Raw genomic sequence first — 22,970 nt, forward strand, 5'->3', positions numbered from 1 at the left:
GTATTGAAAGAAGGAAAATTATATAGAGGATCTCATCAGAAACCTCCTTTTCTTTTATAGTTTCTAGCTTAGAAAATGCAGTATTCAAACGAAAATAAGTTCAGAACAGCTCCTTTGGTCTGCACTCCCACCTCGTAATGCATACCTTCCAGCGAAGCCACCGTCACCACGTTGATAAGCGCTGTGGGTTGCTTAATACCTTTTAATTTCCGTATGAATTACAAAATTGTATGCTTTCAATTTACATTTCACAAAATATCTCTAGACGCCCACGAGCCAGCTTGTGATAAAACTAAAAAAATCGCGAGCCCGCGATTACCCTACTCAGACCGACAATAAGTGTCCGCGAAAAGGATATTCCATAGCAGACCAACACAGTAACATTTACATTCTTACAATAAACTATCAGCCCCAACAACTACACTTTCAGCTAATTGCAATGGCTAGTAGTTACTCATCCGCTTGTGGTTAACAGGCCACAAGCAAAGCCAAAGCGCTATCAAGTCACAACCACCCCCGCCATCAACAAGCCAGATTGTTGGACCATAAAAGACAACTACTACGGACAAGTTAATATTTATCCACCATTGTTATTGTTGTTAACCAGTTCCAGGCTGGACTTGCGCGCATGTCCTGCCGAATGGCGCAGCATACGGGTGGATTACAGACAGGCAGGCGAACAGACAACTATAAAGTAACAACAAAGCAAACATTTGCTGTAATTCATTGTGAAAAGCTGCTGTGTGATGTTGTTGGTTGTTTTGTTTTTTTATTGCGAAACTGTAACCACTTTTTCCTATGGCGGTTTTGACCAACATTCGCTGGCAAATTCGCAGTTTACACTGCTCTACTCTAGCCGTACAGTCCCCACCACCAGTCAGTCACGTCGATTGTCTGCAGAATAACAAATGTTGCTGCTGCTGCTGCTGCTGCGTATTGACTTCTGCTCGGCTGCTGTTATTTCTCAACGCAGTTGCTTGTTCTTCTTTCACTCTTAGTTCGTCCCTCGCTGCTTGTTTTCACATTCGTCGCTTCTTGTGTTGGCATTTTATGGGTCCTGTTGCCTAACTGACTGCCAGCACACATACACACCCATACACGCACATACACACATAGTATTCTTTGGCGAAAGCGAAATCAATTTTGCGAGCGAAAGTGTTGTGTTTTGTTGGTGCTGGCGTTGGCGTTGGCTCGACGCAGCCACACCACATGTCCTTTGCTCTGCCTCGCACTTACCAGCCGACTGTAACCGTCGCCGCCCGGTCGCCCTTTGTTTGCTCCCAGCTCATTATTGTCGTCCCTGTTGGCGCTGTCGTCACTGTCGCCACTTTTGTCGTTGCCATTGTCGTTTTTGTTGCCGTTGTCGTCGCTGTTCATGCACGACTTTCTGACTATAAATACAAATGTTTTGGCCAGGACTTGGCTTAAAGCGCCACAGTTATCCTAGCCGTAGTAGATGCCGCGAGCGAGAGCAGTGAGATCAGTGAAAATAAATTTAAAAAACAAATATAAGAGAGTTTTCATTTTGGAACTGCAGCTAATTTATTTACTTAGTAACTGAAAATTTTGAAGAGAATTTACGATATCGATCGCAAAATATTTAATTGCAAATTATTTGCTAGAAAAGCGAATTCATTTTGAATTTAGTGACTTGACACAGTTTCGTGGAAGTGAAACGGACATTCAAATAACGGGCAGTGTGTCAGTGTACAGTGATTTTGAAATCATTCAAAGGTGAATAACAGTAAAAGGAATTCAAACTGCAAGTAAATGTAATTCAGATTTAAAGTATAGCAAAAATATTATTTAAGAAGTGTAAAAAAGTATTTGGTTTTTGTTGTGGAACAGAAAATTTAGTGAATGCTACATTTTTTTCAGGATTTAAAGACAAATTGTATTATAAACAAGGGTGGCGAAAAATTAATCACCCGATCGGAAGCTTTATAATTTTTGCCAAAGGCGTCGTACAGCTATCTAATTTGACATTTGTGAACTAGACAGCTGCTGCATGCAAACAGACAGCGAAAATAAAGATTTTCATCACTCCAAATATATTTTTTTCATTCAGTAAAGAAGTTATCAAAAAACGGATGATTAATTTTGCGCCAGCTGTAGTTTTTTTGTGTTTTAAAATAATTTATCGCTTTTGGGGTGAGTAATATTCCCTTTTCTTAATTGTCATAACATTCATGACATGCCAAAGAATACAGGAAAAGGAGCTCTCGAAAATTAAGAATTTATTTGCACACTCGTTCTATTTGTTTCGGAATGAAGTGCTTGTTAATTTTTAATTTGATTTCAACTTCAGGCTGTTTATACCGAATTTTCAAAGCCTTTTGATCAAGTCGACCAAAATACTCTTCTATTTAAGCTCAATAAATTTGGTGTGCCCGGCACATTACGGAATTTCTTCAGGGGTTTTCTAATCGTTAGAAAGTTATTAGTGAGAATAGGCTCCGCGAGCTGTGAGATTAAGCTCATTACCGCATCGGGTATTCCTCTAGGAACTCACATAGCCTCTCCATTATTCTTAGTTTTCATAAACGACCTATCATCGCACATCCCATAGTCGAACTGCTTATTGTTTGCAGACGATGTTAAGCAGACATCCTGTACTTCCTACCAAAAACACAAGTTACTCTGATATAATAGGGAACTCAAACGTTTGAAAAATTGTTGCAATAAGTTATACAAAAAATACAGAGTTTCAAAAGGCTCTGATCTTTATGATGTTTGTAGGAGGCTTGAATTTATGAGGCTTGATAAAGTTTTGCATAATAGGTGGATTGAGTTCAATATTAAATAGAACCTCAAAACCTTCTAGGCTTTGATTAAATTGAAAAAATCGTTTCGTTTACCGAGACAAACATATGGGAGCTCCGGAGGAGAAAAGGTAAATCTTTTTAAGGAATTTTTTAGTGCGAATTTCGAAACTGATCTAAACTATACAGGCTTTTCAGATTCTTCTTTGTTCTTTGACTCAACTCCTTGTTCAGAGCAACTCCGAAACCCTCATCCATAACCGATGCTGAAGGCCTTTAAGTTGTTCTCCTCAAAAATTGTTTCTCATTTACACACAAAGCCACTAAGGTTAATTTTTAATAAATCGGTCTCAGCTGGACTATTTCTAAATGATTTGAAAAGAGCTCACACAACTCCAGTCTTTAAAAGCGGGAATAAGAAGTCACAGATGATAAGATGAAGATGTCACAAACTATATACCTATTACGAAATTAACAACAATTTCGAAAACATTTGAAACTGTTGCTAGGACAAAGCTGATATAACGTCTACGTCCTCTCCTTGCCTGCTCGCTGTGCCAGATTTGCTGCATTATTTCGGTAGTCATGTGCTGTATTTGGTTCTGTTTGTTCTGACTCGTCAACATCAGTGGCACTAGATTCTCGGGCGTGACGCTGCAACCGAGATTATTTTTCAGTTTAGCCATTGCACCTCTGAAGCGGATACACACGAAAAACACATGTCCCACATCTTCGTCAACTGTTGGTGTGCACTGCTCGCAGTTGCTTCGTGCCCATAGCGATAAAGGTACGCTTGAAAACCTTCGATTTGGGTGAGCTAATAGTCTACTTCTGCTACAGTAACCGAACCGGCGGGTGCGTGACTACCATTCGGGCGTGCATGAAACAGCAAAATGATAGAACCTGCCTTTCTTTACTCTATCCCATTGTGTCTGCCACTGGTCTACGTAGCACTGATTTATGGCTTTTCTGTGTGCCAACTGATCGCTTTGGGCTTGATTGTGCGCCACTTCATACATCTCCTGCGCAATCAGGTCGAGTGGGCATCGGCCAGCTATGATGAGCGTCACATCTTTTGAGACTGTTCTGAAGGCAGAGCAGAGTCTAAGAGCACATGTTTCGTGCGTAAGTAGCGTACTTGAATGCGTCACGTCAGACTGTCATGTCATATGAGATGATATAAGACCTCTGTTACGACGGAGTAGAAAACGGGTTTGGTTCGCAAAAATGTCGTGTTGGTAAGAGCTGACCGTTTGTTGGTTGGTTGGTTAAAGGGGTGATTCATCCAGAATTCAACTAGCGCTTCCAAACTATTTTGTTGCCACAACCTCGCGCCTCCAACTTGTTCAACGGATATGTATATCATGACTATATTCAGTCTGTGCGGCTTAAGACTTAATTAGGTTGAAGACGTCCAAGCCAGATAGTTGTTCGAGTCTCTCGAAAAGTGCTTTGCCAAGCGGAAAATCGTTTCGTTTTGCTCTGGTTGTTTACAACTGTGACAGTGTGTGTTGTGAGTGGTGCCCATTTTGGGCTGCTTGTTCCCTGATGGATCAGAAGTCAGTTATCACTGCCGTGAGTCTGCAGGCCTCTTCGTTTCATATTTGTCGACGTTGACGTTTGCCGGAGGTTTTAGGTTCTGTTAAATTTGCATACCATCTGATATCTTCATCTGCAATCCGCGTTTCGTAGATATTTTCAGGAGATTGCACCTAGTGGTGTGAATAGGGATTCTGCAAGAATGTTATTCAAGGCAGATCGGGTTAGTTCATTCCTTTTTTCGCTTCCTTCAATGTTCCGATGTCCCGGGACTCAGATGAAGGTAACTTTATAGTTTGCACTCAAGGTTGTAAGGCTATTTCTGCTTTGCTTCCAGCAGTTTAAAGCTTGTTGTAACTCAATCCAGTGCATGGATTGCAGCGATATTGCCCTTAAAAGAGCAATCTGCGATTACTAGCCTACAAGCTTTCCCTATTGCCAGTACTTTCGCCTGGAAAACACTCCAAGTATTGGGAAGACGCACATCATCGTCATCATCATCATTAGGTAGAGAATACATCTCTGGGTGAGTTTTAGCTTCGTCCACAATCCATTTTAAATCTGCACGGTTCTTAGCAATAGACTTGCAGCTCCTAACTTGTGTCTTTTTTAGATCGGCTATGACCTGGTCAAGCCAGGTTAGCCTTGACCGTCCTCGGGCCCAGGTCGTTAGAGAGTTTGTTGTTAAAAAGGAGTTTTGAGGGCGGCTGGGAAGACACACAGATTTCTCAATTCTAAGTCTAGGAGAATATATATCAGCTCCAACAGCATAATACATTTTAGAGCTCTGTATAGTCTGTAGTGTCGAAGTTCTTTAGTGAAAGTCTCTTACTCCATTCCTCCCGAGATGGAAAGAGAGTGGCAAAATTCTTATTGAAAGTCACAGCCGCGATGATCTAATCCATCCTCCCCGAGGTGAACTGAGTTTGTCGCAATAATAGACTAAGTTTTTCCCTCCTCCAGCGATATGCTTCATTTAATCTAAATGCACTCATGGCAGCCATCTTCTTGAGCGAGATCTACCGGAGCGACATGTGTCAGTGCATAAGAGCCTCCCTAGGATATAATCAAGATGCACCGACCGTAATTGCACAGGCTGTTCTTATAATTCTACTGAGTAGTTTGATGAAACTGGTTATATTATATAACCGCCTTATACAGCCATAAGGTATCCTTAGGTTGAAGACCTCATCTACATACTACAAAGCACACGTTTGCAGGCATACATAGCAATTTCCACTTTCCTTACGCGTTCTTCAATGTTTCAAGTTTCCAGCTAAGTTTGGATTCCAACATTACTCCCCATTACTTTGCGCTGAATGATGAAATTGGGAGAGTTTGTCCATTAACGTTGAGACGGTGAGTTCATAACAAAAATTGAAGTTGTAAGCACTTCATTATCCTTGGTATTCACTTGACCTGATTATCGTTACTCGTTTTCCAAGTTTTGATTGACTCTCATTGGCCGGGTTTTTATGCCACCGCTTTGATCAACCTGCTGCTCATAGGATAAAAGTATTTAGGTAATATCGGTGGTGCATAATTTGTGGGAAGAATAATTGCTTTTATGTATTTGTATGTAAGCAATCTAGAAACTTTTTCTTTCTTTTAATAAATTTCATATTTGACGTCGTCAAATCATACAAATAGCCACTTTAGTTTGTCAAGCAGAAATATTCTTTGACCTATCCCGCATAAATGTATACAGTTATCTGCATAAAATATGTATGTAGGCATTAATTATCGCTGCCATAAATAAAAGTATTCGCACTCATTTGTACCCGCAGCAGTTATGATTGCCAAGCTAATTAAAAAGTCTAAGTACATTCGTGGAGGGCGGCATTTGCATAAATACATATGGATGGCATGGATGGGATGGATGGGCATATGCAGGCATAGCAGCTTGCTTTAGAGTCACCTATTTGTTAATACGAGTACACATACATATGCACCTGTATGTGTGTATGCATGCCGTATGTGATGTGTAGACATTTCTTCGACTCGCAGCCAACAAAACCCTCATGCGAATACAAAAATTATGGTTTAATTATGTTGAGTCAAAGAAAAAAAGTACAAAAACAAATGAATGAAAAACTAAAAAATGCTAGTTGGTACCTTCTTTCGTAATGCTTACCGGAGTGCTGTGATTTTAATTGAAAATACACAGCCAACAGCAACAACAACGCAGCCATGCACCATACATTTGTAGAAAGCTATTAATAAGATGAAAAAAAAAACAATTCGAAAAAAGCTACAATTACAAAATAGATAAATATACACTACTTTTAATTTCATCTGTACCGCAACGGTTCGTTAAATTTGCACAAAAAATCAAATGCATGCAAATGAAAGCGAGAAGTGCCACAGATTCAACGAAAGACACACACACACACACACATACAAGGAAATTAGTAAAAAATTGGATATGAAAGAAACTGTTATTTTGGGTTGTCAAAAAGTTAGCGTGCAAATCTACGTAGTGGCTGCGCAGACCCACATACAGTTGCGGTGAAGATAATAGCACCATAGATTGTTGCGAAATTCAAACTTTAAAAAGTTTGAAAAGAACTCAATTTTTTGAACATAAAAAAATGTTACTTAGTTAATTAATCTATCAACATATTTTTAATAAGAAGGGACTTAATTTTTTTTGCATATTTCAAAATATATTCACTTAATAAATTATTTCCGTCAAAATAAGGCGGTTACAAAAATAGTACTAAAGGGTGGTTAAGTTTTAAAGGCCGGTGTTGATTTTGAATAAAATACATTTTTCTTAAGAAATAATTGTCATTTATCTTTATTTAGATAAAACTGGTATGGCTCAATTACGTACAGAACAAAATATCGGCCAAATGGCAGCCGCGGCCTCAGCGGCACACCTCCATCCGATGGTCCAAATTTTCGATGACGCTGAGGCATAATTAAGGTTCTATGTCGTTAATGTGCAAAATTATCTCATCCTTTAGATATTCAATTGTTACTGGCTTATCGACGTACACCTTTTCTTTCAAATAACTCCAAAGAAAGAAGTCACGGTGTCAAATCACATGATCTTGGCGGCCAATTGACATCGCCGCGACGTGAGATTATTCGGCCATCAAATTTTTCGCGCAAAAGAGCTATTCTTTCGTTAGCTGTGTGACAAGTGGCACCGTCCTGTTGAAACCACATAACGTCCACATCCGTATCTTCCAATTCGGGCCATAAAAAGTTCGTTATCGTCTCACGACAGCGAACACTATTCACAGTAACTGCCTGACCGGCCTCATTTTGGAAAAAATACGGCCCAATGATGCCGCTGGCCCATAAACCGCACCAAACAATCACTCTTTGTGGGTGCATTGCTTTTTCGGCAATCACTCTTGGATTATCATTCGCCCAAATGCGGAAATTCTGCTTATTGACGAATCCACTGAGGTGAAAATGTGCCTCATCACTGAATCACAAAGTGCGCGATATGCATTTTGATTTGAACGCCCGTTTTCATAATAAGCCCGAATAACTTTAACACGTTGCTCGATTGTGTATCTTTCCATAGTTCAAATTGAATTAATCTGAAATTGAAAAATGTTAAATGAAATGCAGAAAAAACTTGACGTTTAGGTGTGATTCAAATTCAGTATCGGCTCTTGAAATTTAACCACCCTTTATTTCAATCACAATGTCGAAAACAAAAAAAATTACCTATAAATGTAAAACAAAAGTACTTTTAATCCATAACTGTGCTATTTAACTAGTGCGTTAATACTTTGTTGAGTACCCTTTATTGGCAATTGCGGCGGCACAGCGCCTTGGCATGGAATCCACTAAATACTGGCATCTGGTAATCGGAATTCTCTCCCAACTTTCCTTTAAAACGAACCAAAAGGCCACATTACTAGTTGGATTCACACTTGAAATCCTGCCATTTTAACACCAGTCCACAAATTCTCAATTGGGTTGATATCTGGATACTGTTGTTTCCAAACTATTTTTTAGCCTTTTTGCTCTTGTTGTTGTTCTTGTAGCAGCATAAACATTTCCCATACTTATGTACATGCGGGGAATGCTGCTGGAGTGACAGTCCTTAGTCGGATATAAATCCGGGTCGTTTTGGTAACGTAGAACCGACAGCCGTGGTTTCGCCTTTAGCCTTTTTGCTCAAGTGCTTAGGGTCATTGTCCTGCTGGAAGACCCATTTTAATGGCATTTCATCCTCTGCATGTGGTAGCATAACATTTTGTAGGATATCGACGAAGACGTGCTGATCCATGATCGTTCTAATCCAATGAATCAGACCTACTCGATAATAGGAAAATCACGCCTATATCATAATACTGTTTCATGTTTTTTTTGTGTCCATCGGCCTATATCCTTCATTTGGTAGTCTCCTAATGTAACTACGAGAATGAGTCCCTCCATACAACACGATTTTGCTCTTATCTGTCCACAACATGTTTCTCAATTTTTCCACTGGCCAATTGGAGTGTTGCTTAGCAAATTTCATGCGTTTAGCTGCGTGTTTAATGGTCACAAGCGGAACTTTGCTCGCACTACAAGCGTTAACATTATTTTCTCTCAGTCGAGTGCGAATGGCTTCAACAGATGCAGCAATATTTAGGTCCTTTTTAAGCTCCGTTGCTGGCTTGAATGGCTTCTTCTTGCTCTGTCTAACTAATCGCTTGACGAGTAATGGCGACATAATGGGGTTTCGTCTACTTTTTGGACAAATTTCTTGGCATTACTAATCATTTTGTTTGAGCAGCCCATTAACCGACTTATTTCGGTGAAGGTTTTGCTCTCCTCATGCATTTTTTTAATAGTTGTTTTCCTCCCTGCAGTGCTTCCCGCAGCTCATATTTGAAAAATAGATATTAATTAGATGTCTTATCTGTTTTATCTTATAAAAAATCACCTTTTATAACAAAAACTTGCGCTTCCCAATGATAATTTTCCCGCAAATGCTTTTTTCGACAAAAACGTGTGTTTGGTGCCATTATTTTTACCGCCCTATTTTGCATTTCCTTTTGAATTTTGCTTCTTTTGAGACTGTCAGTAAGACAAGAGAAAAATAACCAAATTCCTTTTAGTTATGTTTTACTGTGAAATAAAGTGAGTTGCTTGTTATGGTATGGTATTATTCTCAACGGCACTGTACATATGCACATATGTGGACATATCTGATATAATTAAAATGTTAGAAAAAATGATTTACATAAAAGAAGCGCTGGTTTCCAACATAACTCTCGGGGGAAAAATTCAGAAGAAAAAAAATAAAAGAAAAATAAAAAATTTAAAATAAATAATTGAAAAAAGAAAAGTTACTGACGTCTTTTGATAGTTTTCTGATTTTATTTTCCCTTTTATCGTGTTTCTTGTGTACCAGATCTTAATCTTCTGACTGTTTGACTTCATCTTCAGTTTTTTGACTGTAGAAATGCGCGCTACCCTTGTTTTACGGCAGCCTAACTAACGTCAATTGGAAGCCCCAAATGGAGTTAAATTTCTTTAGTCGTCTGATCTTTGGAATTAGGTTGGGTTAGGATAAATGGCTGCGACAGTGAGGGCCCCCTTGGACAAATAATCAAATTCGTCCATTGTGATGCCATACAGTGGAAAAATAGAGGGGGAAAAACGAAGAGAGGAGAGGGGAAGAAGAAGGGGCTTTGGACTGGAGATTGACGATCAAACGGTGGCTAATTATATTGCGTTTACCGCTTCAAGCTACTGGTGAAATTCACCAGCTGTGTAATGTTGAAATCTGCTATATCCGCAGGTGTAGTGAAAAAAGGGAGCCCAGATGTCTAAATCTTAACCCGAACAGCTAAGAGAAAGGTGCTGCGATGATTTCAACTCATCTTTCCGACAGCTTCTGCAGAAAGGACTTAAGGCATTCCCAAGTCTAACAGCATGCATACCTTCCGGGCAATGTCCGGTAAGGATACCCACCAAATTCGCGAGCTGCGGTTTTGTTAACCTCAGAAGTTCTTAGTGTTTAGTTCTTTGGAATTAGGATAGGTTAGGTTAGATAGTAATGGCAAATCTGTAGGAAGACCCCTAGGGTCCATTCTATTATCACTGCTATGTATCTGAAGCCGAAGATATCATTTTATATAATATAATTCTTAATGCACGTCTTCCCGAGTCTTAACAAGCTATTCAGCGATTTGCCAGCAGGGCAAGCTGATCCTAGGAACATTTGTCGAGCCTTACAAAGAGCAGGGTAGTGGAAAAGTAGATGTTCCAAAGTAGCCCTGGCATTCACTTTGTTGCATGTGTTACGCACATAATTCTGGACTAATCCCATTTTGGCTGCGTGATGTGCGGCGCCACAGTGTCCCGTCAGTTCTCCAACCAATATTTTACGGTCTTTCCCAGATAGTGATAAAATAAAGTTAAGATTATAAAGTTGTCGTGAAGTAGTTCTTTGGAACTAAGGTGACACTTAAATCTGCACAAGTGGACAAAATAATTTCGGCTCGAAGTACAAACCTTCGTTTCATTTAAATCTGATTCTGGCTCCCGATTCATCAGGCTCTCAATTTTTTTTCTATAACACAAAAAATATCCACTTTTTTCGGTGCTAGAACTGCCAGACAATAAGACCTACATGATAAGGGACTTACAGAGTATCGTTTTTGTATGTCGATAGAGCTTTTTCCTTTGCATTGGCCAGTTAAGTATCCTCTCCCAGTAACTCTCATTGAAAGAAGTATGCTTAAATGACTACAACACTACTGTAAGGGTTTCCAAGCCGACTTCTATTCAATTTATACCATGACAAAGCCTTGTTTTTGTTGCATCTGTTCACTAGGCCTGTCAGTGGGGTGTAATCACTGATTGTCATCGTCTATCATATCTAACGATCGATCTAGCAAATGTGCTGTTTCGACAGGTTGGGTCTAACATTCTATAATGCTGTCATCATGCCCAACCTACGGTGTAGCGCAAAAGTTTGGGCGACGCCAATATCAGATGCGGCGTCCCTTGGAATGCTTGAGAGAAAGATTCTACGCAAGATTTTTGGACCTTTGTGCGTTAGTGGCGGCGACTATCGTAAGTAATGGAAGAAGACCTCCTCTGAGTTAGAAAGATCAGATGGAGAAGGACTTGGCTTCACTTGGTGTACCTAACTAGCACCGGTTAGCACGAGAATGAAATGACTGGCGCGCTTTTTTAAACTTGACCTCGCTATGGTATCATAAGGGTCCAATTTGGGGAATATGTACGCTAAATTTATAGCAGGTACTTCAGCCTGGCGGCCAGCGTAGCCGAATGGGTTGAAGCCATTAGCAACCATTACCATTCGGAATTCACAGAGAGAACGTTGGTTAGAGTTTCGGTGAAACACCAAAATTAAGAAAAACATTTTTCTAATAGCGGTCGCCCCTCGGCAGGCAATGGCAAACCTCCGAGTGTATTTCTGCCATGAAAAAGCTCCTTATAAAAATATCTGCCGTTCGGAGTCGGATTAAAAATGTGCGTCTCTCCATTTGTGGAACAACATCAAGACGCCCACCACAAATAGGAGGAGGAGCTCGGCCAAACACCCAAAGAGGGTGTACGCGCCAATCATATATATATATTAGGGCGGGTCGATTTAAAAATCGCTCATTGCTCTGTGAAATTCGTATTCTAGGGATCAAAATAAGAAACTTTGCCGAAGGAACCATACCTCTAAAACGAATTCTGATGTCCCCCAATTTGGGTCGAACGAAAAATCCCACTTTGACCCATTTAGAGTGCTCCAATCGAGTACAAATGTATGACCGACCCCACTAACTTTGGACGGCCGATCCACCCATGCCAGTGGCACACCCCCTGGAACTCCCCTGGGGGGTTCCCAATACAATCATTTCAAAATATCACTATTTTTGGCCTTTACATGAGAAAAGAAACTAAAAAGTTCGACCCAAATTGGGGGACATCAGAATTCGTTTTAGATTTATGGTTCCTTCGGCAAAGTTTCTTATTTGGATCCCTAGAATATGATTTTCACAGAGCAATGAGCGATTTTTTTGCCTCCCCACAAATCGACCCGGCCTAATATATATATACTTCAGCCTAACCGAACTGAATGCGTTTTTAATAAGATTTGAAGTCTCTACTTTGGACCGCCATGTAGCTTTCTTACGCGTTATTGTTCTCATTGGGTGCCCAGCTATCCAAATAGTCAGAAGACTAAAATCGGGTGAAAGAACTTAATCCAGAAATATCAGCGAGAAGCTCGAAAGTACTTTCGAATCTTACTAGACATGACACAAGACTAGTCAAAGGTTTTTTTATGTAAGTCCACTGATATATTTCACATTGAGTGGTGCAACTTGTGTGGTGGAGAACAAGCAGTACTTAGGAGTATTGTGCGCCATTTTGCCAAAGGTCAATAACCGAACAGCGAGTGAAGGAATCCACTCGGCTATTCCTAATCCCTCCTCCATTAAACTAACTGCATTTAATCTCATGAGCTTAAGTTTTCCCACAGGGTATTTGCTCATAGGAAAACTCATGCATGTATTCGCCAGTGCGTATGGCCCACATCAAAACTAGATAATAATTTCCACTTCGTAAGCACAACTCTTCTGTGGCAGCCCAACCAATCACACGGCTGTTGCTGGTGCTGTTGTTGGCCCACGGGGATCTGCTCCTAATCTCCAATTGCATATTGTTGTAAAAAATGTTGCTCCAAATTGTACGCGCTCTTACTTTCACTCACACTCATACGGTCATACACACACACACATACACACATAATTTTTATATCTAGAGTCATAAGCGCGCATTTGTGCCTTTGGTTGTTACCCTTGTGGGGTCATAAATTACCGAGTTATTGCAGTTCAATTTATTGCAAATTTTCCACTCGTTGCTTATTTGCTTGTGAAATTGATTACCGCACACAGGCAAGCAAGGGCATTGAACGCATTTAGTGGGCACACTATCGCATGCATACGCATATGCTTGTGTCTGTGTAGGTGTGCGCCAAAGCTCCATTACATTTGCTTTGCATTGGCCTCGACCCCATGTTGGTTAGACAATATTACAGATTTTATTAAACACTTTTCCACTCCTTACGATACATTTCCGGGCGCGTGTGCCGCAACTGATAAGCGGGACTAAATTGTGGGATCGCCAAAAATATGTGTAGAAGTCAGTATGCACCTAATTTATGATGTTGTGAAATTAATTGCCTATGAAGCAGCTTTGCAAACAGTAAGAAAGGGTTACTTCCCACGCGGGAACTAAGTGGAGGCGAGTGGAAGTGGACGCATGTCATGTGTCACAACTCTGGATATTTGAAAGTAAATACTTGCGGGCTGAAAGAAATGTTTCCTTTGCCCACGCGCAACGCAATTTTGTGTAAATTTAAGCATCGTTTGCTTTGAATGTCACCCTGTATGCACCTTGTGTCCAGCGTATTGGCTACCAATGAGGTAATCGTGGCAATCTATCTTTTTCACTACAGCAACAACAAATACAATTCCGGTGAAATATTCATCACGATTTAATGTTTTTATGGTTGTATCCATTTTATCCAGTCATAAAGATGATATTTTCATTGCACTTTATTGTGCGCGCGCCAGAGAGTGGACAATGCGTCGCGACATAAATATTATACAAGCGGCCAACAGCAGTGGAAGCAGGGACCTTTGCACGCTGACTGTGCGCTGACCGTACATGAATGTCATTGCATTTAATTTCGCAGCATTTTTAATAATTAAAAGTTAATAAATAAGTAGACACTGTGGTTTAACCAGCGTTTGGAATTTTATTTATTAAAATTCGCCTACTTGCATGAATATTTTTCAATAAATTTTTTCTTTTTTGGAAAGCATACATTTTTCCACCTCATATTCGCAACGAGATTTCATTCATTTGAGTGATTCGGTTGGCTTTAAAGTATCCCATTCTGTAAACCGGATTTTATATCGCTCATTTTCGTGAGTTTGAGTTCTTCAGCTCACAACTTCAATTTTTTGTTTCAATTCTGGTGCCTTCTCTGAATAGTTGGCGTAACATTTACTCTTAATGACGGCCCTAAATGTCTAGTGGAGTTAAATCACAGTTTTTGTAGGGGGACAGCTACATGATTAGACTGTGCAATAGTAAAAGTTGTCCAATAAAAATTGCAAATGCACCGGAAACTACGAGTATACCTTTTACATAGTAATGTTGCCTACTCAGAGTTATACGGACTACTTACCCAATAACCGAATACTTGAACTCAAACATATTACTTAGCCTTATGACCCCACACCTGAACTTGAACATAGTACTCATCCTCATAGCAGAGAATATTGAAATCAGAAAAATACTGGACAGATGAAGACATCGAGGGAGAAGAATAATCAAACTATTCGAATTTTACGTTTTCTTACCAACCTTGTTAATGGCCCATAGGAGAGCAAGCTGCCAAAATGGGTGTCCCTTACAATTCAACCTGTCATAGTTGTAAAATAAACGTCGAAGAGCTGGCTAGTATAGACGTAAGCAACCTTAAAAGGTTTTTCAATCGCACAGGCTGCCTATAGCAGTGAAGGAATACGGGTCAACTTGTTCTTGGAGCATCACCACAAAAATTCGATTCGAACCCACTAAGCGTGGGTTCATCAGAATTCGTTTTAGAGGCATGGTTCCTTTGGCAAAGTTTCTTATTTTGATTCCTAGAATATGATTTTCACAGAGCAATGGGTGATTTTTTTGCCTCCCCACAAATCGCCCCGGCCTAATATGTATGTAACCAAACTGCAAAAAATTTTAATAAACTGAAGGAAGCAACTCAGATAAATAACGAGGCACTCAAATTTTGCCTCTCGGTCCTCCATGCTAGAACTCGTTTCTTCGAGTCCCTATTGCATATCGTAAAAGCTAACATTAAAAAAATGGCAAGCACGATCAAAAGAAGCGAGAAAAATATTGCAGTAGACCAAAGAAAATATTCAAAAACGTTTTAGAGAAGAAATGGGTATACTTGTTGACATTCCGAAAGCCGGTTATGGTGACACCAACAATGGCATTACGTCAAGAAGATTTTTTGAAGACCTAGAAACCTCTGTTCGGATCACTGGAATTAATCAAGAGCTTATAGAGCGATTAAGAGTTATTTTAGAAGTAATTTCAAAAAATTGCAGCAAAACTTTACTCAGAATTGTATGACTGGCACCCAATGTCTCCTACACTCCATAAGGTATTAATACACGGTGCCATGGTGATTACTCATGCCATTTTACCAATTGGACAGCTATCAGAAGAGGCAGCCGAGGCCGGAAATAAACACTTCCGAAAATACCGCCTGGATTTATCCTGAAAATTTTCTAGAGTAGAGTGCAACAGAGATATTCTGAACAGGTTGCTACTAACATCTGACCGACCCATTCTTGAGCTGCACTAGCAAAAAGAAAAATAAGAGAAAAGAAAAGCCGTTTTCTGAAGAGGCAAAGAAACTGCTGATTCCGGGTACACCGACAATGGTCGAAGATTAAGTCACAGCTTATTCAAGTACTAGAAAAAAAATCATAAGCCATTAATTATATGCCGTTTATCACAAAATAAGTGTGAAATAAATAGATATATTGTTTATTTAAATGATCATTTTTATTTAATTTTGTTTTATTATTGTGAAATAGGTACATTGCCTTTATGATTCATAAACGTGTTTTATCAATAAATGTATTTGAAAAAAGCACTTAATAATTTTGACCGATTTTTTGACTGAAATACTCCTATGTGCGCCGTCTTATCCTCCTCTCCACATGCTGGACAGAGTGCATTGTCTGAGATGCACACCCTTTCCATGTGCTTCGCCCACATAAAGTGGCCCGTCATCAGTTCAACCAACTGTCTGCAGTCCCTTCTGCTTAATGGCAGGAGGACTTGTGACAGGACATGGACATGGCAGATAACATAAGTTTAGTTCACCTGCAGCCGCTCTCAGCCTGCCAAGCTCACTTGTGGGTTAGAGTAACCAATTGTTAAATTTTAGTTTTATAAAAAATTAAATAAACTAAATTTTATAATTAATAAAACTAATAATATAAGAAAAGCTCGAATTGTCTTTACAAGACAAAAAATGATTTTTGAATCACCTCCAATTTTCACTTTATTATATCACAACTCAATGGACTATAAAACTGCATACCCAGAGATTTTCTAAAAAATTTTATTAAAAAGTTTGCAAATTTAACGGAAGTTTTTTGATTTTTTTTTAATTTTTTTGAAACTTGGAGTTACATGGTTTTTGTTGTAGTATGAGCCATATTTTTATAAAAAAATAAGAAAACTTAATTGTGAACACACGCATGCGTGCACAAGTATCACGATTCCGTTAGATCACACTTTGTGTAGAAAAAGAAGATTTTTCAAATTAGTACACAAAAATTTTATTTTTATTGTTCGTACGTATGCAGCTTTATTATGGTGTTTAGTGAATTTTAAGCCGTACAATTAAATTTTTTTTCCTTTCCCTTTTCTTCCTCTTCTTCTTTACTTTCATGCTGATCGCACTTGAATTTTACTGCCGATTTCGCAACATTTCCAACATTTCGCATTAATGGGCCGAAGCTTGCATACCAAATACAACAATAACAACAGCAGGGACAAAGAAAATTCCGTCAGCTAAATATAGCAAAAGAGAGGAAAACAGCAACTCAGAAGCCACAGAAATTGGCAATTGTACTGTAGTAAAAATTCGGCGCCATTTGGGGAAGTCAACGACGACATTCCACCAAAACAGTAGCAGCAACAACAAACAAAGAATACAAAAAAAAAGTAGCCGATACGCACCAGCACCAGCAACAACACTAACACGCACACCAACAGAGACCCTAAATAAAAGTGAAATTTTTGCCACACACCGCCCAATAAAACAACCGGAAACACAATGGTAACAGCACAACTGGCAATTCGTCGTAGCAACAACAACTACAACAACAACATTACCAACAATAATAACAGACACAAAATCAACAATAAGAAACAGAGTGGAACTATGCGCAGCAGCAGCACCAGCGCCCAAGTGAAATGTCGCCGCAGTGGCGTTGGCGTCGCCTCAGCGTCCTCACTCAGTCTGGGTCTTTGGCTATTGCCAGTGTTGTTGGTTTTGTTGGCGTGGCAGCAGCAGCCTTGCGAGGGACGCTATCTGCCGACAAGGTCACATGGCGACGAATTGGACAAATTGCGTGAGCTGATGTTGCAGGTGAGTGTAAAAGAAAAAAAAAAAACAAAAAAAAAGGAAAAATTAAAATAAATAAAGACGTAAGTGAAAAAGGAAAATGCAAATGAAAAAATACCGAAAAAATATCGAAAAATACTGTGAGTCAAGATTGGTGAGCTGCATGGGCGGACAGTGCTTGTGTGGGAAAGTCTTAATGCAAAGAGTAGAGAAAAAGCTCAAGAAAAATGCACTTGGCACGGCAACATTTTATATGTACCTACCTCGCTCCCCCTCTAACATTTGTATTTGCATTATATGCACTTTTTCTTGCTGTCAAAATTCCACCTACCTACATATTAACACACACATACACACGCACCTATGTCCGTGTGTGTAGCTTGCTGAGTCTGGGTATGCCACCTGAAGTGGTTGAATTACTCCAACTGCCAAAATTGGTTGATCGCCCAAATGTTTGCCAGCAACAGCAGACACATACACACATACAGCTGCACAAATACGGCAGCTATTTCTTCTCGCCTGTATCGAATTGCACACGGACATGAATGGGGCGTAATTGATGCAATAAAGTAGCAGCAGCAGCTCGCTGCTACCAGCAATAAAAGGAAATATTAAATGCAATAAAATTTTAAAATAAAACTAAATAAAATATTAATCAGTCGCAACGAAATAAATGACAACTCCAATCGAGTGTGACGCGCATGCGCGAGCCACTTAAATTTCAATTATGCGCGTGTACGCAGTCCGGACAGTGACAGTGTGTGTGGTCGGGGCAGAAAAGGAGAGAAATAGACAAAAAAACAACAAGAAAAAAAAAACGCTTGGAATGACTTGGCATATTTGAGATGGGATAATTGTATCATTAGTGGGAATATTTTCAAGAAAGGCCTTGAAACAAATTTATTAAATTAATGGAATTTTGTGCAGCGCACGAGAATGTCCTTTTTAAACCGCGCGGATTAGGTCGTTTTCTCTCTTATCTGTTTGGCATACATTTTTCAATTGCTTTTAAACAAATTCCTCGATGAGTTGGATACTTGAAATTTTAAAATTTTCAGCATGACTCAGATCGCAAAGTTACTTTAATACCAAACAGATGAAACACATGGGCTGAAAAGTCCCGGGCCTAACAAAGAAAACACGTTTTTTTTCAAAATTAGCTTTATTCATCAACGTAACTTCCATCGAGAACAACGCAATCATTCCAGCGCCGCTCTCACATTTGAATACCACTTTTCTAGAACGAATTATCTTTTGCCTCAAAATAGGCCTTAGTTTCAAAGGTAAACTCTCCATTCGAGCGAAAGTTCTTACTGGTGCCCAGTTTTTGTAGGCCTACGAACATCCAGTAGTCGCTGAGAGCCAAATTTGGCGAATACGGTGGATGTGGGAGCAATTCTAAGTTCGATTCATTTAGTTTTGCCATTGTTTTGATTGACTTGTGATTGACTTCGTTTTGGTCATGTGAGCAAACGCGGCACCCACTTTGAATAGAGCTTCCTCATAGTGACGGCGCGTACGCCCTTTTTGAGTGTTTGACAGAGCTCCTCCTCCTATTTGTGGTGTGCGTCTTGATGTTGTTCCACAAATGGAGGGACCTACAGTTTCAAGCCGACTCCGAACCGCATATATTTTTATAAAGAACTTTTTCATGGCAACTAACTAACTAACTAACTAACTGACTGTGACGTGCATCTTGATGTTGTTCCCCTACAGTTTCAAGCCCGCTCCGAACGGCAGATATTTTTTTATGAGGAGCTTTTTCATGACAGAAAGACACTCGAAGGTTTGCCATTGGCTGCCGAGGTGCGACCGCTGTTAGAAAAATGTTTTTCATAATTTTGGCGTGTCACCGAGACTCGAACCAACGTTCGCTTTGTGAATTCCGAATGGTAGTCACGCACCAACCCATTCGGATACGGCGGCCGCTTTAAGTAATATAGAGCCAAGACGTCCTTTTGCTATCTTTACGATGCTAGCTAACTCACGCAACTTCACTTTTCGATCATTCAAAACGATTTTGTGGATTTTTTTGTGTCTTCTGGCGTTACTGCCTCATATGGTTGTCCACTGCGTTGTGCATTGTCGGTGTCTCTACGACCACGTTTGAAGTCAGCAAAGCATCGCTTTATTGGTGTTTCTGATGGAGCGGAGTCTCCATTACACTTTTCAAGCAATTGCTGTACTTGAACGGTATTTTTTCCCATCAAGAAGTAGTGTAAAAGTAAAACACAAAGTTCTTTTTGACCCATTTGTTTTGAAAACAACAAAAGTAGTACCCCTCTTGGCACAATAACTCAGGAACTAATGAATAGAATATCATCAAATTTTAACAGCTGCCTTTTTAAGGTTAGTACAAACTGAAAAAGAGGTGAATGCAATAAAAGTAATGCCATCTATGTGTTAGGCCTGGGACTTTTGAGCCCATGTGTTATGTACCAAAAAATATAGTAGTTAATTTATTCCTTCATTATACCAAAGATTGTGAAGGCGAAGCAAAAAAAAACCATTGCCCATTATTTATTATAATGCACACAAAGGAGGCGTCGATTGTATGGATCAAATGGGCACACACATTTCACATTAAAACGGCCAACAAGTCGATGGACCTTGGCTTTTTTTTGCAACATGTTGGGTGTCATGGCATTGGCAACGTTTTGTATTTGCAAGGAAGTTGATGAGCTCAGAAAAACTGATGCGAGACGAAATTTTTTGTCGACTTTAGCGAACACATTGGTCCTTGCAAACATCGAAAATCGTATGAATATGATTTGTGAAAATTTGTCTCCATATAACCAAGGGAATGTTTTTTGTACGGAGAAAATGCGAAACCTCGCCAGGGCAAAAAATGATCAAAAATCAATGAACATTTTGGGCGACTTCGAACTTGCACTTTGTTGCATTAAAATTTAAGAGGCTGACTATAAAATTACGAACCCGAATTAAAAAAAATTGAAATTTTGAAAAAAATTTGAGATTTTGTTGCAAATTTGTACATACAAAGTGTGAAATTTGGACTATTATGGTGTTTATTATAGAATGAACTACATTTTGATAAAAAAAAATAATTGAAATTAAAAAATAAATAAATAAATACTAAAAACTTGTCTATATGGGGAGCCCTTATAATAAGAGCCCTTTTAAATCGAGCTCCATATGGAGCCCTAATTGTAATAACTTCGGCGTTTACTACTCAAGGATACTACCTTCATGAAATAATAAGGAGAAAACGATTAGAATTGTAGAATGAACAATCATAGATGTGCGACGAATACAAGACGTCTGCTCATTCCGTATTATCTTTCAATAGTTTTCCAGACAATTTCTTTATGCCAATGTTAGACCATCCACCAGAATTTGCGCCATGTGACCTCACTCTGTTTTCTGAGCTGAAGCTTGCCTTAAGAAGAACAACATTTGAGAAGAACAACAAAGGAGCCGAGAGAAGGCGACTTTCAGCAGTGTTTTTTTCATGGAAGATCTGTATGCAGCAGTGTAAGGCAAGAGGCGGGCGAGTTAATATATTTTACAAGTTTTTTTTACTAATTTTTCTCCGATTAGGCGCGATTTGCAAATATATAGCATTTTTGTGCATACTTTGCACACTGTATTGAAAACTACTGCAGAGAAGAAGCTTTGTGAGGTATACCAAGATTTTGATGAAGAGTCACGCAAAAATCGTCAAATCATAAAAATTACACTTACATCATAGTGGTAGGCGCCACCACAAAGAAAGAAAAAAAAAACAAAAAAAAAAAAAATTAAAAATGAGAGAAAAAAACGAGTAAATACAGCCATATAATTGCAACTAAGAAGAGACACACATACATACACATATGCACACACACTTAGTCGTATAACCCAACCTGGCGCTGTTGGCACGAAAATAATCGCAACTGCAGAAAAGATCATAAAAAGCGATGCAAAAACAAAAAAAGCAAAAAACGAATGCACTGCAACATATTGTGGCAGCAACGTGGAGACTGCAAAAAATGTTAAAAAATGCGTGCAAAATTTTGTTAATTGGCTGCAACGCCAAGTGGAGTGGAAGTGGAATGGCCACTGAGGTTGAACCTCAACTCACTCTGCCTTGCGCGCCTATTGTGGCAGCAGCAGCATCAGCAGCAGCAGTATCCTTATTGCCTTGTGCTGATGATGCCGTTGTGTCGAATCGCGAGGATTGTTGATGTTTTTGGTGTTGCTTTCTTGTTGCAGCTTCTTTGGTCGTACCACAGTGCATTTGCCATAATGATGATGCGCTTGAATTGCACTTAATGCATCACAATAACACAACAGCAACAACTACAACCGAGTGGAACAGGTGAGCACTGTGGTGCCTTTTCAAAATGTTTTTTCAGTATTATTATTTCTTGCCGGTTTTTCCTTCTCTTCTTCCGAGTTGCACGAATTTGTAGCTAATTGGTGCCACTTGATTTCTTGTGGCTGGTTGCACGTGTGCGCGCGAATTGGATGCAAAATTTCCTGTTCTTTTTCGTAATCGTATTTTGATGCGGAAAAATGTGGTTTCCATAGTATAAAATGTGAAAAACAGAACAAACAAACTGGAAGTATTAGAAGCTTTGGAAGCGGAGAAGTTGCTTTAAACTGCTATAATTAAGAAGCGCTAGCGTTGAAGTGGTTATTGCGCATGCGTAAATGTGCCAGTGGGCAGCGCAGTTGTTTCGCCTTTTTTGGTGCAGACTGTGCAGGAAATTGTGCGCGCGTGTATGTGTGTGCGTGCATACTTGGTAGACTGCATTCACTGCATGTTGCAACATCAAATTGATTATTGCTACAACATATTTTGTTAGTGGAGTAGAATGGTGAGGCGTTCAGAAGATCCACACATTTTGCAACGGTTTGCATGCGTTAAGTGATGCGCCGGAATTTGAAATTCCAACGATTATGCGTTCACTAATAAAGTTATTGGCAGGCGACTGGTTTATTCTTTCACAAGTGGATTCTCAATCAAATATTTGTCAATGGAGGTTTTTGTGTGTGGTTTTGTGTTTGAGTAGGACGGCTTGTGTCTGAGCTGGCGTAAGTCATGTCTAGTGAGCCAGTTAATTGTGAACAATCATTATTGGGCAATATCTGTGCAAGTCAAATGAGGTGCTTGTATATTTTACACACAAACTGGAAATTATGCTAAATGCATGAAGTGGCATTTGGCGATTTGCGCAAAAAAATTAGTTTTTAAAAAAATATATACTACCCAAAAATTGAGTAGGCAACCCTTTTAAGCCACTTTTTATAATATATTTTCTGTAACTTTAATTTCACTTTCCTGAATTTTTTTGACCTATACTTTACTCTTTAAATTGTAAATATATTTCGCAACCCGATTTGAAACTAAAGTAATAGAATTTTTTTCGTATGCGTACCTTAAATTCTTTAGTTACCTTAAATTATTTAAACGTATTGTAGTGCTTAAAGTTTACATTATTAAAAACTGGTTCAATTCATACTTTTTTATATTAAAAAATTACATGGCAACCCTATACAAAAATATTTTTAGAAAT

General features: G+C 39.2%; 1 protein-coding gene across 2 annotated transcripts in view; it reads left to right on the forward strand.

Moving 5' to 3' along the window:
- Positions 1-1,443: 1,443 nt before the first annotated feature.
- Positions 1,444-22,970, forward strand: part of LOC129247523 (uncharacterized) — a 62,780-nt gene continuing 41,253 nt past the window's right edge. Inside the window, exons 1-2 of one of the 2 annotated variants that reach the window (XM_054886675.1) lie at positions 1,444-1,734; positions 16,839-17,472. In XM_054886675.1, the coding sequence (XP_054742650.1) occupies positions 17,158-17,472 (315 nt within the window). In that variant the 5' untranslated portion in view covers positions 1,444-1,734; positions 16,839-17,157. Of the gene's footprint in view, positions 1,773-16,838; positions 17,473-22,970 lie in introns of both variants that reach the window. The other variant, XM_054886676.1, reaches the window with a different exon arrangement.

Source organism: Anastrepha obliqua, chromosome 5 (genome assembly GCF_027943255.1).
Source record: "Anastrepha obliqua isolate idAnaObli1 chromosome 5, idAnaObli1_1.0, whole genome shotgun sequence".
NCBI lineage: Eukaryota > Metazoa > Arthropoda > Insecta > Diptera > Tephritidae > Anastrepha > Anastrepha obliqua.